Source organism: Camelus ferus, chromosome 12 (genome assembly GCF_009834535.1).
Source record: "Camelus ferus isolate YT-003-E chromosome 12, BCGSAC_Cfer_1.0, whole genome shotgun sequence".
NCBI classification, from domain to species: domain Eukaryota; kingdom Metazoa; phylum Chordata; class Mammalia; order Artiodactyla; family Camelidae; genus Camelus; species Camelus ferus.
Genome location: NC_045707.1, coordinates 32,781,391 through 32,798,966, shown reverse-complemented (window position 1 = coordinate 32,798,966; position 17,576 = coordinate 32,781,391). Strand labels below are relative to the sequence as shown.

Genomic DNA, 17,576 nt, shown 5'->3' with positions numbered 1-17,576 from the left:
AATCAGTGGCACTTGGAAGAAGAAAACTCATCAAAGGCTCCACAATCCTACCACCAGAGTCCCTGGTTTTATGTGAGATGGTTGATAGAGATAAGTGACATTCCTTTAAGCTGACTACTTGCCTTTCAATCCTTTTGCTTTTTACCCCCTCAGCTCTATCTCAACCAGATTCGGACTCAAGCCAGTCCTTAACACTTAAGCTGAAAAATCCAAACTGCAAAAATCAGACATCAAAAAGTAACTGTAGGGGCTGAAATCCAGGATTCTGAAAGCTATGCATTTGTGATACATTAAAACACAAAATCATTTTTAATAAATATGTTCAGTATAACAAGATGAGAAGGAGTTCCAATAATAATGTAGCTTGGGGGCTTGCTACATAAAACCAACGTAAATCTGATTAAGCTTTGGGACTAAAGTAGCTGAGAGTTTTGAAGTTCATTTCCTTCCTTCTCTGGAAAAGAGACTGATTTCGTTTTAGTTTTACATGTCCTGATCATGCCCATCCCACATCCCTTTTAAAACCAAAACTAAACCCAAAAACTGGATATGGTCCTCTGTGATTACATCTTAATGAACATCGAAGGCTTGGGAATAAACTTCATCTTTTGATTCACATATATTAACAGTGGACTAGACAAGTAGAAGAAATAACAAAAACTAATCAAGTGTAACTGGATCTCATACTGGATAACATACAGGCTATTACATTCTCATATAAAGAATTTAAACATCCAAAAAGCTCAACTATAATTTTTTCAAAAATTATTGCTCCAATGGTAACTCATTCAAAATGACCATCTATATATTACAAGAGTATCAAGTTCCACCTAAAAGATCAACTAAATTATGACCTAAATAGTTTTTATGAAATAGTTTAATAGGAACAATTAATTTTGAGAAATAGAAAGGTTTTGGTTCAATTATCTTAGCACTATTATGTTAAACTAGAAGTAAATCTGAAAAGTCTGTAAATCAAATTTTAAAGTTACTTTCCTACAGAAACTTACATTGGCTTATTGTTTCATTACAAAGTTCCTCCACTTTGCTTTTCAGATTGTCTAACATCAGCTTGAAATGTGTCTACTAATCACCCTGAAAACAAGTTAAAGATCTAAAAATAAATCCATATTTAAAGTAAGCTTTCAAGTAACCTTTCATTAAACAAAAATAATTTTATAATTTGAACTAGCTACCTTCCAATTGCCTGTTTTGGTAAGGTTCAGATTTTCCTTTAGTAACACAAATTCTCTGAAGGGAAGTTCTTATTCTTGGGGGAATAAAATCAAACTGTAGAGTGACTCTACCAACTTTCTCCTTTAAATATATTTCACCTTTAAATATTTCCCTCTTCCATTCTCAGCCAATTATCTCCTCAAGGATATTTTCAATTTTTGTATCAAGTCTATGATTAAATGATAGTAATGGATTTTGAACACTTAGCATAGTGCCTGGCACAGAATAAGCACTTAGTATAAGTGAATTGCCATTATCTTCATTACAATTATTACTATTATTTAGAGGTTAGGAACTTTAGTTTCCCTCAAGGAGATAATAATATAGAAGAAATAAAGTCTCGTGTTTTCAGTGTTCAGTGTGTATATCGTGCAAATTTAAATTACGATGTCAGCAGCAGTGTTATACTTAATATTATAACTGATGAAGTCCACTTCTTTTTAAAACAAGTATCACCACAATAGAATATTACTAAAACTAATCATTATTAACGATCTAAAATAACATTCTATGGATCTGACTACAAGTTATTACATACCCTTCAGCAAACAAATAATGTTTTCCATACAGGGCTATGTTACTGTCAGTTCCTATAATAAAAAAATTAACAACTAACTGTGTATTGTAGTATAAGCTCAATATCAACATCTTTGACGTGCCTATGATGACAGATGGTAAGTGAAAAATATTTTCATGTGAGTAAAAGTTAGGTTAAACTTAATATTATAAATCCTTTAACAAGAAAAGTAATCATAAATAGATTGCCTAAGACTCTAAATCCTTTGCCTTCCTGACAGTTGAATAGCCACACCAATGAGTAAAAAAATCCAAGAGACAAACTAAAGGCAAAAAAGACAAAACCTACTAGGGTATCCAACAACTTAAGAAAACAGGCACACTTTTAAGAGTAAGACCAGATTCCCAGATGACATGCCATTGTCATTTTACTTGGCAGTTGGCTTTTACTTTAAAGTGATAAACAGTTCAGCTCTTAGGAAGAAATCTGTGTCAAATTTAATTATACTATAGTTAAGGAATACTCAAAGCAAGAAAACATATTGCTTCAGCCTAAAAGAACCTTTAATTACTAATTTTTAGTTGACAGTCATCCTAATACTTTTATCATATAAAACATGAGACAAAGTATCAGTTTTATCACTTTTTACTTACTTGTATTTTTCCAAACGTTTCATCAAAGGGGTTTTTTACTATCAAGAAAAGAAAAAGAGAGAACTATTAGCATCATTTAAGAATGAGAATTAGAATCCCCCTAAACAAGCCCTCTGAAATGCCAGCATGTACTTTGCTAAAACTACGTAAACATACAAACAAAATGTAAACAAACTTATGATAATAAAGGTTGGAGAACTAATTTTTCAGACTTACTATATTTACCATGTTCACTAGAATTTGTGATTTGTTCTAAATAACTGAAAGCAGGTGCTTTAGTCTCAGAGTGGCTTGGTTTAAGTCCTAGCTCCATCACTTAATAGCAACACGACCTTGAACTACCTACCATCTACTGAGCCATTCTAAGTTGTAGCTTCCTGTTTTATAATGGAAGGAGGTAACAATGATACCTACCTTATATAGCTGTTGTGTGGATTAAATAGTATAAACCATATAAAGTACTTGGCATAGTGTCAAATATTTAACATATGTTACCTATTATTGTTATTATTAATGCCCAACATTTCTTCACCTTAACTTGGTTTCTCTTCAAAATATAGACTAAAAGCAGTTACTACTTGCAGAAATCTACAAAATGCTTTAAAACTAAACAGTTTATTTAGAATTCATACTTTCAATGATTAAAAAATCAAACTTGCTAGTCCTTGCTAACATCTGGGGAAGTGGCAAGAAACAAATACACATATCAAAGTGGCGAAGAATTAAGTCTCAGTATTAAACAACTTATTTCCAGTAAATATTATAAAGAAAGGATTTCCCACTTTCCATTCAACCTCTCCACACCCACCTCCCCACAATCACCCTCCCCAAATAGATACAAGTAAGTTTATGGCTGAATACATAGCATCTCTCAGGTTATTATTTAGACTTTTCTCCTTATTCTCTATTTTAAAATTACATGCAAAAATATTATCTATACTCCAGGTCACAACTAAGACTAACTGAGCCTACAAAGTAGTTCACACTGACCAGGTTTCCTTTCTGAGGTGCTTTTCTATTTTTATTTGAGAAAACAGGAAGTCCCATAGGAACCAGGAACTGCCTGATTCTAAGAAAGTTCATGTGTGAGATTAGCTTAACAAGGTACAATAAAAAAGCAAGAGAAAAATGTTTTCTGCTATCATCTGAAAAGATTTGATCATACATTTTCAGACATTTTTCTATACAGCAAGAGAGTTTTAATGCTGGGAAGGAAAAATTTTTGAAAAATAGATCAAATGTACTTAAAGGGGGAATAGAAAGAGTATAGCTTAAAGATTAAATAAAACGTTAAGAAATGTTAAAATGTTGGAGTAAAAAGATATTTTTAATAAGATTAATTTTTATCAATGTAAAATTTGAACAACTTAAAATAAAGCCATGTATATAGTTCAATATATTACAAAAATATGCCACTTAAAAAAAGTGGGTCTAACAATGATAAAAAAAATTAGGATTTTATTTGCTCATTATAAGAATAATTCTGAAAAATATTAAAACACACAATTCTAAAAAACAGGTTTTAATATCTATGAAGAAAAGCCATGAGATGACTTTTTTTTTGACTGTATACAATTTTTTTGGTCAAAATTATTAATGGAAAACTAGCTCTTCAAATACCTCTCTTAAAGTATTACTCCCACTAGACTGCTCCACTATGAGTTTCTCACAGCAAGGCATCACGTGTATTCACATTTGTATGCTCACCGCCAAGCACAGTACTGTACATACTGTTAGTACTTGAAAAGTGCTATCTGTGCTATCTAGGCTAAATCTATCCTTCTTTTTTCTACTCTGTGTGTTAACACTGAAGCAAAAGTGTGAAATTCTGCAGGAATGTGGAGAAGGGCATATTCTGAGCAACTGGGAAGGGAGAGGAATAGAGTAACAAAGAGAAAGCCAAAGAGCAGAACAATTCTGTTGAGAAACATTGTTCTGCCATTTGTACCTTTCTAGGTTGCTGCCTCTTGGCTAATGGGCTAAGATAACCAACGTATAACATACTAAAAAGCCAACAATATACTTTACATCCTGCACATCTACTATTAAAAGTTTTCCCCAATTTTCTACGACAATTGTTACCTATTAAATTAACTGACAGACCTATTAACAACAAAAGTAAACGTAGTCTTGAGGTTAAGTTTTAGAAAGGAAATGCCATTTAAAAAGAGCAATTTTTATGCATCTAACTTTTATTCCCCCAAATCATTTCAGTATTTCTAAAACTAATCAGTATTTTAAAATCTTATCCAAAGTACCCACAATCTTTGATGGATACAACACATATTGTTACCCCAAGTGAAAACGTTTCCCCCTTCCCTGACAATTAGGCAATTATAGAGAAGAAACCATATTCCAAAAGAATCCTACAGCAAAAAATGTGACCTCAATTTTTAGCCTTTTTTCTAGGGATAGACCTGAGAGTAAATTCTTACCCTTTATCCTAAAGCAATGATAATGCCAAGTTGGTATTTCAAACTTACTGTCCTCCTACACCAGCTTCTCATTACTGCTTTTTCTCAAATTCTCCTGGTATGGCCATTTCTCCCTCAATTTTCTTTTTCACATTATTTCAAACCTCAAATATACTACTTTTCTTTGTACATGTCCTTAAATTTTGACTTTCTTCTTTGAACTATCCTTATAATTGTAAAAATCAAATTCCTAAAAATATTTCTTTAATTATACTACTAGACCCCTCAAAATCATCCAATGATTTCTCATCACATTTTGCTTCAAGGAACTAACTCGAATCTTGTGATGTTTTCCTACTTACTTAAAGATACATTGTCGATTCCCCTTCTCTAAGCCTCTTTCTCTCACATCAATTCCAAAAATGTTACTAGTTTCACTGATCTTTTCTGTCAAGTTTAAACCTTTTTCCATTCTCTTAGGCTGAGTATCAAATTTGTCAACCATTATGAATTCCCAGATAAAAAGGAAAAAAATGAAGCATATTAACCTATAAATGTATGTACACTGTGTTTTTAGACATAATGCTACTGCACACTTAATAGACAGTACTGTGTAAATATAACTTTCATATGCACTGGGAAACCAAAAAATTTGTAGGCCTCCCTTAATTGCGATTATTCATTTTATTTCAGTAGTCTGGAACCAAATCTGCAGTATCTCCAATGTATGCCTGTATTCACAAAGCGTATGTGTAATGTTGACTAAATGAATTGATGTTCTCCTCAGGAAGGCTGCATGTTGGCCACTCAGTGGCAGTAAAGGGAAGAAAAGGGTCTTTGGTGACCAAAGTTCTTTTACAACTCAGAAAGAAAGATAAAGTTTATTTAACAAATATTTATTGAGTAGCTTGTACTAGGCACTAGAAATGTGGCCATAAATAAAATAAAAAATATCTGCCCTCAAGAAGCTTGTATTTTAGAGGGGTTAGAAGAAACAATGAACAAATACATTTTTTAAAACGTATAGTATGTCAAGTGGTTCTAAGTGGTTTGGAAGTTAAGCAGCAAGAATGGAGTTGACATGTGAGGGAAGGAAGCAACATTAAATAAGATGGGCAGAGAAGGCCACACTAAGAAGACTGGATTTGTATAGAAACCTTAGAGAGCTGAGGCAACAAGCCACATGGATACCTGAAGGAAGGGGTTCACAGGTAGAAAGAACAAGAAGTATATGGGCTCTAAAGTGGTAGCATACCTGCCATATTACTCCTGGATACTTCCATGTGGATGAGAGGGAAATTGCAAGAAATGAAGTCAAACTGGTAGCATTATTTAAGGGAATTAGTAGGTGCAGATAATGTAGGAACTTGACGACTTTTTATAGATTACTTAGAGCAAGAAACTTCAAGGAATTGGAAGCATGTTACCTGGCTTATGCTATAAAAGAAAACCATGTGTAATAAACAACAGGCACTCTCTCAATTAAGTTTAAGAGTTCTAATAATCTACTATTTACAGAATAAATGACCTACTATTAATAATCCAGGAAAACTGAAGAAATAGTACATTCAGGGTGCTTTTCTTTAGCTTTCTCTAGATCAGCACAGCCAACTTCAGTCAGCCTTGACATTTTTCTGTTCTGAATACTTGAAACTATCAATTATCAGTCATAAAAAATATTCTACTAGGAGGAACTGAAAAGACATTTTTCTAAAGAAGACATACAAATGTACAACAGGTAAATGAAAAGGTGCCCAACATCATTAACCATCAGGGAACTGCAAATCAAAACCACTGTGAGATACCATCTCACACTTTTAGAATGATTATCCTCAAAAAGAAGAGATAACAAGTGTTGGTGAAAGTAGGGAGAAAAGGGAAATCTTGTACACTGTTGGTGGGAATGTAAATGGTACAGCCACTATGGAAAACAGTAAAGGAGTTCCTCAAAATTAAAAACAGAACTACTGTATGATCCAGCAAATCCCACTTCTGGGTATACAGTCAAAGGAAATGAAAGCAGGATCTCAAAGAGATATCTGCACCCCCATATTCATTACAATATTATTTATAATAATCAAGATATGGGAGCAACCCAACTGTCCGTCAACAGATGAATGAATAAAGGTGATGAGGTACATATATAGAATGGAGTGTTATTCAGCAATGAGAAAGAAGGAAACCCTGCCATTTGCAACAACATGGATGGACTTGGAGGATAATATACTAAGTGACATAATTCAGACAGAGAAAGACAAATATTGTATGATATCACTTACATGTGGAATCTAAAAAAGCCAAACCTGGTGTTCATCAATAGATGAATGGATAAAGAAGATAGGGTGTGTATATACATATAATATTCCACATATAATACAATGGAATATTACTCAGCCATAAAAAACGAAATAGTGCCATTTGCAGCAACACAGGTGGACCTAGAGAATATCATACTAAGTGAAGTCAGACAAAGAAAAATATTACATGATATTACTTTTATGTGGTATCTAAAAAAATGATACAAATGAACTTATTTACAAAACAGAAACAGACTCACAGACATAGAAAACAAATTTATGGTTACCAAAGGGGAAACGGGAAGGATAAATTAGGACTATGGGATTAACAGATACACACTACTATAAATAAAATAGGTAAGCAACAAGGATTTACTACTGTACAGCACAGGAAACTATATTCAATATAACCTATAATGGAAAATAATCTGAAAAAAAATACATATAACAGAATCACTTTATCGTATACCTGAAACTAACACAACACTGTAAATCAACTATACTTGAATATGAAAAAAATTAATCAAAAGAAAGAATTTAAGAAGCCAAACAGAGAGCAGAGTGGTAGTTACCAAGGGCTAGGCAGTGGGGAAAATGGGGAGATATTGGTCAAAGGGTACAAACTTCCAGCTCTAAGATTAACAAGTTATGTGGATCTAATGTAAAGCATGGTGATTCCAGCTAACAATACTATATTATAAACTTGCAAGTTGCTAAGAGAGAAGATCTTAAATGTTCTCACTACAAAAAAGAAATGATAATTATGTGACAGGATGGAGGTGGTAGCTAATACTATGGTGGTAGTCATTTTGCAATACATAAATTTACCAAATCAACACACTGTACAAATTAAACTTACACAATGTTAAATGTTATTTATTTATCAATAAAGCCAGAAAAAATATTCTGCCAATAAGGCTTTGAGCTTTTGATCTTTCTGATCTTCTTCAAGGCTGAATATTTTCCCCTCTCCTTTATTCTGTCTTTAAGGTCCAGTCTGCAGCTCTGCTGCAGTCCTGAAGGATGCCTAAACATTGCAGCTCATCAGGACCTTCCCCTTGTTAGAACCTCTATGTATTTATTCTTGGTATCTCTACTACCTTATATTATCACTTTTAACTATTTGTTGTTTGTTTCTTCCCCCAACAAAACTACAAAATCTCTACCTATCTGCCTTGCAGATATTGGGTGCTAAATACATGTTGAAAGAACATAGGCTTGGAGGCATACTGACACTTCCAAGAATAACAGCCTCACCAATACTAGAAGGATAATATAATCCTGATCACTCCATAAGCTTCTCCTTGGAATAAAAAGGAATTTGTATTTCTTCAGCTCTTGATAGGTTCCAGGAATACTGATGCCATGCATTCAGGAGGTAGCTCATTTTATCCTTTATACCACTATTTCACAGCAGGTATTACCTCTATTTTTACGGGCACAGAAACTGATGCATGATGAGGTTAGGTTGCTTCCCCAGGTAAAAGCAAGTTTAAAGAGCTGGAATTCAAAAAGATGGGAGTCAAACTCATGTCTGACTCCAAAGCCTACATTCTTTTCATTAAAGAAAAAAACAACTACAGAAAATAGTTGTTCTATTTGGTTTAAGCATTCTGCTCTAGAACTTTCAGATTTGGAATCATTAAACTTTAATCTCCTTATGATGTAATGCACGAAAAATGCCCAAAATGGAGATAAGGCGGAAAAGACACTGCTTTGGGGAGAATACACTGATGTCTCTTAGATGAGGAAAACTCCTCTAAACCGAGTTCTCTAATTGTAGTCTAGGAAAAGATTTTCCATGATATATCAAAACGTAAAGTGTCCCATGACCACCACCGGCAGCATTAATCACCCTGTGTTTCTCTGCTGCCATAGCACTTTGTTCTTAAGACTGCTATAAAACTTACCACAAGGCATTGGTTTAAAAAAAAAAAATCCCAATTTTCTCATCTTAGTACCACACCGCACCTAAGCAGCAGTTTGGCTTCATTTGCCAACAAAAAATACTCACAAACTGACCAAGTGCCTACTAGATGCCAGACACTATGCTAGTTGCAGGAGACTAAAAAATAAAACTATAGAAGCCCTGTCCTCAAGAAGCTCAATCTGGAGGGCAGTAACTCTGCAGCCATGCTCTTTCAAAGGCAGTCTCTTATAATTCTAAAACGCTATGACCTTAAGGCTAAGTTTTAGTCTTTGGAACTTCAAGTCATCTAGGAAGTTAAATTCAGTTGCCTAAATGACCAATTATCTCTCTGAGTTGTACCTTTTTGTAAATAGACATTCAAATTCTCAAATCCCATCTTCTAGCATTAATGGTTTAAACAGAGTATAATTATATGTGAAAAAGTGAGGGGGTAAGGGAGAGGGCAAATGTTTCCAACAGCTGCAGAACACTGCACCTGTGTGGTGAAGATTTCTGCATTTCACTGCCAGCCAGACTGATCTAAAAATGGACAGGGTGAACAAGGCAGTACATTCTTTGCAACACAGCACATTGCCCATTTGTTCTCTGAAAGTTTGCCTATTGTTTCATGGTCTGTTAAATATACGGTCATTCCAAAGGACAGGAACAGTTCACTTCAAGTGTACTTACTAAATTACTGTGAATGTTGAGGTTAAATCAGCTCAAAATAGACAAAATTTTATGGACAGAAACTGTCTACTATAAAACTTGCCTAAGGTAAACTTGTATCACCTTTTTTCTACTCATCTTTCCATGTTAACCCCACCTATCTATATCTGGATTTACAAAGGGACAGACCTAGATGGGGATAATCAGTGAAAGAGAAGAGAAGGAGGGCAAAAACACAAACGCTTCTCCACGTCTCATGTCTTATACAACTCCCAATTTGTCATTCACACTTTTCTTTTTTTTTATTCATTCATTTTTTGGTGGGGGAGGTAATTAGCTTTCCTTATTTACTATTAGAGGCGGTATTGGGGATTGAACCCAGGACCTCATGCATGCTAAGCATGTGCTCTACCACTTGAGCTACACCCTACCCCCTATTCGCCCTTTTTTAAGAGGCAAAAGTCTTGAGCTACTTCCAAATAACTTTTCTTAAAGAATAACAGAACATACACAGTAATTTTAAAAAATAAAAATAAAGAGGACTTTGAACGTGGTTATCAAAGTACTAAGAATATGATGAAAACTGAAATCCTATGTCCAAGGAAATAAAATGTCAAAGCTCATAATTAAATTAACAATAGCCTTATTATTTGATTGGCTCTTATTCTTCATCTCTATTTGATAAGGAACATTATGGTCTCTTTCAACTTTGTGGTTATTTGAAAATCTCAACATTTGCTTACCATAAAAATGAAGACTCTCTGGGGGCAGGTGGGAATTGATAGCAGACTAGAATTGAAATTTTTGTCTTTATTCAAGCACTAATTTCACATTATAATTATACACCAACTCTGGGATATCTTGAACAAAAGCGGTAAGAAAGACTTCAAACCACAGACTGTTCAACAAAAATATGGGGCATATTCTAAATACGATGTTCTGAGAACATGCTGCTTACAACATAGTGGAGACAAATGAGTAGCTATGATATATAACATAATCAATACCTTAGAGTTTAGTATAGTGTTCTTTAAGAATTCAGGAAGGGACAAATAATTTCTGTGTAAATTTGAGCCTTAAAAGTATAATAAAGAATAATAAAATGGAATGAACTACTAGAAAATGCAACATTGATGAATCTCAAAAATATCATGCTGAGTGAAAAAAGTCTGACTAAAAAAAAAAAGAGTATTCTATGAATCCACTTACATGAAGTTTTATAACAGGCAAAATAAATCTATGGTGAAAAAATCAGAACAGTGAAGGAGTACTCACTGGGCATGAGGAAGCTTTTGGAGGTGAAGGTAATGTTCTATATCTATTGGGATTTGAGTTACACAGCTGGATGTGTTTGTCAAAACTTATCTGACGGTATATTAAAAATCTGCACATCTAACTGTATGCAAATTTTACCTAAAAAAAAACCCTCACTCTATTTAATAATTTGCATGAAGTATGTAAAGGTGAAATAGCCTAATGTCTTCAATTTATTCAAATATACTTTTTAAAGACAGAACAGTGGATGAATAGAGTTAGTGAACAAAACACATAATAAAGCAAATATAGAAAATGTTAACTGTAGAATATAAGTGTGGGAATGAGTAATCACAGCACAATTCTTTCAATTTTCTATTTGAAATTTTTCATAATAAAATGCTACAGAAGAAAAAGTATTAAAAACAATATTCATTGACAGTGCTAGTTGTTCTTATTTTACAAAAACTGGAAGAGTTATTGTAATGTAAGAATTTATTTTGTTTTGTTTTACGAAGACCTGGCTAATATAGTCTTATTTTTTAAAATCATATAATTTACATTTACAAAGTAAGATTTTATCTTTTCTATTAAACTTGGCATATTGGAAAGTATCCAAAATGTAGGAGCTTTTGTCTAGGAATCTTTAGAAAGTAAATGCTTTACAAATATTCAAAATTATTTTCTAATATGTTTAACCTACTGAGTTGGAGGTAATTCATTTACTAACAATTTTATAAGACAGGATTCATTTTACAAGACAGGATTCATTTACCTAAAATAAAATTATTACTAAATTAGAAAATTAATCACTAGTAAATCAAAATATTACACATTTAAAAGACTTTAATGATACAGTCTATTCCTCCTAAAAATTAATTCTGACATCTTAATAGAACATCCATAACTCAAGAAAACATACCTGATAGTTACTGATTACTGATCTGACTAGTAACTAAAATTGAAGTTCCCATTCAAAGAATGTTTAATCCAAGAGAAGACTTTAGACTTCAAGAAAATACCAACAGCTTACTCTAAACTATAAAGTTAATAATGAGTTTCTCCCCACACCAACACAGACACACACCCACACCCCTAGTCTCAGTGGCTCAAAACCAAAGGGAAATGATTAGGCTCCTGCCTCCAACTAATTTTGTCAGATAAAGACACTCCTGTAGTTTATCCAAAGTTGGGAGGAAAGGCAGTGTAAGAATACATTCAAATAAGGACAAAGCAATACATCTACTTAAATTATGGGAGTTTTATCTTACTACATTGCTCAAGGTCCAAAACTTTGAGTGATCTGCTTTTTCAGTACTTTCACAACCTCTCCCTGAAAACTATGTTGCACATATGCCAGTTAAAGAATTATGCTACTGCTCAGTGACAAATGAATAGAAAAATAAAAGCAAGTCAACCCACAAAGGTTAGTTACAAACCTATAAATAATACCAAGCATCTGTCCAACAGATAACTTGGCACCCAAAGGAATTTATGCTAATACAATACTGTAATTTATTAAACGTGGTGACAGCTCACTATATTAAGAGATTTTAAACATTAACTGTTACACACTAAAGACTGGCTATAACACTTCCTCAAGGTTTACACTGCCAATAATGCAAGGGAAACTGTATTAACTAAGGCTGTCCCGAAAGAATACTGCTAAATGAGAATTTAGAGATCCAAAAGGGATCTGTGATACACTATACAACCTATCTTCAGCACAATGCAATAAAGCAACATGCATTTCCTGCACTATTAAATACATGAGGTCTTCTACTTAGTAACATTCTCAATTACAATGCCTGTGTTTAACATTATAAATGACTAGAGATAAAAACTACCACCAGCTTAGTTTTGTGTGGCACTGAGACTTTATGCAAAAAAGCAAATTGGAAGAGAGCCCAGAAATTAACCCACAAACTTTTGGTCAACTAATCTTCGACAAAGAAGGCAAGAATATACAATGGAATAAAGACAGTCTCTTCAGCAAATGGTGTTGGCAAAACTGGACAGCAGCATGTAAATCGATGAAGCTAGAACACTCCCTTACACTATACACAAAAATAAACTCAAAATGGATCAAAGACTTAAACATAAGAAAGATACAATAAACCTCCTAGAAGAAAATATAGGCAAAACATTATCTGACATACATCCCAAAAATGTTCTCCTAGAACAGTCTACCCAAGCAATAGAAATAAAAGCAAGAATAAACAAATGGGACCTAATTAAACTTACAAGGTTCTGCACAGCAAAGGAAACCATAAGTAAAATAAAACAACGTATGGAATGGGAGAAAATTTTTGCAAATGATGAAACCAACAAAGGCTTGATCTCCAGAATATATAAGCAGCTCATATGACTTAATAAGAAAAAAACAATCAACCCAATTCAGAAATGGGCAGAAGACCTAAATAAGCAATTCTACAAGGAAGAAATACAAATAATCAATAGCCACATGAAAAAATGCTCAATATCACTAATTATCAGAGAAATGCAAATCAAAACTACAATGAGGTATCACCTCACACCAGTCAGAATGGCCATCATTCAAAAGTCCACAAATGACAAATGCTGGAGAGGCTGTGGAGAAAAGGGAACCCTCTTACACTGCTGGTGGGAATGCAGTTTGGTGCAGCCACTATGGAAAACAGTATGGAGATTCCTCAAAATACTAGGAATAGACTTACCGTATGACCCAGGAATCCCGCTCCTGGGCATATATCCAGAAGGAACCCGACTTCAAAAAGGCACCTGTACCCCAATATTCATAGCAGCACTATTTACAATAGCCAAGACATGGAAACAGACTAAATGTCCATTAACAGAGGACTGGATAAAGAAAGATGTGGTATATTCATACAATGGAATACTATTCAGCCATAAAAGCTGACAATGTAACGCCATTTGCAGCAACATGGATGTTCCTGGAGAATGTCATTCTAAGTGAAGTAAGCCAGAAAGAGAAAGAAAAATACCGTATGAGATCAGTCATATAAGGAATCTAAAAAAAGAATATAAATACAAAACAGAAACAGACTCATAGACATAGAATACAAACTTGTGGTTGCCAAAGGGGAGGAGGTGGGAAGGGATAGACTGGGAATTAAAAATTTGTAGATACAGACAAGCATATGTAGAATAGATAAACAAGATTATACTGTATAGCACAGGGAAATATATACAAGATCTTTTGGTAGCTCACAGCGAAAAAAAAATGTGACAATGAATATATGTATGTTCATGTATAACTGAAAAATTGTGCTCTACACTGGAATTTGACACAACATTGTAAAATGACTATAACTCAATAAGTTAAAAACAAAAAAAGAAAATTGGAGAGAAAAGCTGCAATGCAATGAAAAGGTGAATAGAACTAAAAAAAAAAAAAACTGATAATAATTCTCATTCCATTCATCAAGTGGGGATAAGGAACATAGCTCTGACAAAAGGGAAAAGGGCACTCTATGCATAGTCAAAGCATAGAGATTGACGTATAACCAAAACAAACAAAAACTGAATTTGGAGCTTAAAAAAAACCTCCATCATTGACTTTATGAATTACATGCTTAAAAGTTATATCTTGACTTTTAGCTCTGGGAGAAACCAGACAGAAATAAATAGACACTTGGGAAATAGAGGAATCTAAGTATGTCATCATCAGGTCATCATTTAAGGACTCAGTTTCTTAAGACTTTGTTTTTTGGATAAAACAAAATGTAAGCAGTTATGACATGTGGTAAACTAGGGTAAATATGACTTTTTTATTGGTTATAATATATGAAACCTTAAGAGTAAAACCCATGCTTCCACATAAACACAATGGACAGAAAGTACAATGTACACTGGAATCATCAGATTTTCACCTAACATCTATTTAACTTCCACTTGTAGCAGAGCGAGAGTATACAACTATGTGTGAATGAGTACTTTTTTTAAAAAACACATGCAATTCGCCACAATCATTCTGTTGGCTGTTACAATGAATATGCACGTGCCCTGGACAAAGCCTGAGATGGGAGATATGACGATGCTATTCCCTCAGCTGCTCTTCAGTTTTCATGTGACTCTCATACTATGAATACTTCAAACACTGAGTATGATTTTAATGTTTAAAGATGTACTGTGGTCCTCAGTGCTCCATCAGGTACTAAAACAGTCTATTCTTACACTGGATAGAAAAAAACTGATCTTTCTGAGAGACCACATGGCAGCCTCTAAGTCTCACAGACTTTTCAATGGCATTTTTGAACAAGCTTAATTTTTGCTTTATGCATTGACTTCAAAAACCTAACTTCATAGAACTACTATATAATAGAACTGTAAATTTGAACCTGTCAGTAACAACAGTTTTCTGAACCAAGTAAATAAAACTGATACTTTAATTTCCATTTAGTAAACACTCAAGACATCTTAAAATTCCCAAATTATGACTAATATCAAGCTTCTTTTCCCACATATCATCTCTCTTTTGTTAAATTCTGTTCAACGAATATTTTTGAGCAATCAAAAACCAGAAGCGAAGGAACACAAAGACGAAAACTCGTATTACCTTCCCCAGTGCAGCTGATAATGCAGTGATTCTCACTGCTTTGGAGCATTACAGACCCTTGAGAAACTGATAAAATCTATGGACCCTATCCCCAGAAAAAAAAATGCACACAACATTCAAAAATTTGCATAGAATTTCAAGGAGTTACTGTTCACCTGGGATCCATTTATGGCTTTTTTAAGATATATGGACCACTAGGGTTAAGAACTCCTGGTCTAGTGGAATATAACTTTTTTGTTTTAGGAGTGATGGGGATAATTTCAAAGTAAATTCAAAAACAAATACACAAGATGATATAAAACCATGTGGACAGTATAGCATAGGGACAAAGGTCCCATGTCAGAAGTCAGATTACCTGTACTCAAATCGTGGTTCTGCCACTTACTGACTTCGGACAAGTTTCTTAACTTCCTTATGTACAGAGAATAAAAATACCTGGTTCTCAGGATTGTTTCAAAAATCAAGTGAAATAATGCATGCAAAATTTAGCACAGTGCCAAATGAGAGGCACACATACAAGCAGAAACTCAGAATCCTTTGAGTTGATTCCTAAAGTCTTTACAGTCCTAGTCCACATACAGCCTCAGAATAAACAGTCAGTTTCTTAAGACTGTCTTTGTCACCAAAAGAGCCCAACTAAAACATCATCTTCTCTCAAACCCACTGCCCAAAGCAGCTGAAGACTTCTAAAACTCTTTCAAACTCTAAGGTGATCTTATAAGGCAAAATGTTTAAACCTTTAAGTTCATCTGCTCTTAATTCATTCAGTGTAAACTCCCTTCCTCCAGTACCAGGACTTATTAACAAAAATAGACAAAAAGAAAAGTATGGCAACAACCCTGTAATAAACTGATAGAAAAAATTCTTGTAAATTAAAGCCCAAGATAACATGTTTATTTACATTCATATTATGTCTACTCTAGTTAGCAGACTGACTTGTTAGAATATTGATTTACTACTTTAAGCTATTTCTTTTTTTTTTTTCCAAATTATACAATCTACTATATAGGCTATTTAATCTTGCTTTTTAAACATCAAAATCCATATACCACGTGAATGGATTTTTATTTAACTCCAGTACTTGTACTATGGCTTTTCATCACTACGCAGTTATTAATGAACCTCAGTATCTTTTACTCTACATAATCCCCACAAAATTTATTATCAAAAAAGAATTTTAAAGAAGATAGGAGGTGTTTGCTTAAAAAAATAAAATAAGCAATCTAAAGCAACCCAACAGAATATTTTACTATTTTTAAAAATGTATTTGGACTGATACTCTGCCTACAACAAAATTCAGGCAAGGACACTAAATCACTCCAGTTTCTCTCATTTTCTAACTCAAATATAACAGACTTGTTTTTTTAAAGTACTAGATATTTTCAAAGTAACTGGGTGATGTCTTTATCCTTTTTCCTTCTTGGATGACAGTATTAATATAATTTATAACTTTTATACATTAATATCAACCTACTATAATTTTTAAAATTTAAATTACAAATCAAATTTTTAAAATTTAAATAAAATGCAAATTTTCCTAAACAATGCTTACTTCTAAAGTTATATCGTTTAGATAAATGAAAAATATTTCTTCACACTAAAAAGCAGTGAGGAAAAATGAAAAAGAAATCTCTGGAGCAAGGAATACTTGTGCCAACATTATGATTTGTGATCTTAGGCAAGTCACCCTCTCTGAGATTCTAGTAACCTAATGTAAAATGGGATGTTTTGTGACTATGCAAAGCAATCTGGAAAGAAAAGAGATTAGCAAATCTTAGCTTTTTCTTCTTTTCCCAGTCCTTGCATGGAATAAAATAAACAGCACCCAATTTACAAAATAACACAATATACCACCAGTCCATTCTTCATTCGCCTCTGCCATGGAGCTACTGGGAAGAAATGACAAGAGTTCTTAGAAAATCTGTGAGTTAGGAAGAGATGAAAGGGAAAACCCCAAGGCAAGGCTCCCTGCCAAAAATCTTTTTACAATATCCAAATTTTACACTGACTGCCAAAATTTCACTAATCAGAGAGGGAACCTGGATTAATAAAGATTTTATATTTAAAGT

The 17,576-nt window shown here is 33.5% G+C and overlaps 1 protein-coding gene across 1 annotated transcript in view; it reads right to left on the bottom strand.

Annotated features, from left to right (window-relative positions):
- The window catches only part of LEMD3 (LEM domain containing 3), a 57,204-nt gene that overhangs the window by 25,612 nt on the left and 14,016 nt on the right, over window positions 1-17,576 (bottom strand). The window contains exon 2 of the mRNA XM_006174242.3: window positions 2,407-2,444. Within this exon, the coding sequence (XP_006174304.3) occupies window positions 2,407-2,444 (38 nt within the window). The remainder of the gene's footprint in view (window positions 1-2,406; window positions 2,445-17,576) is intronic.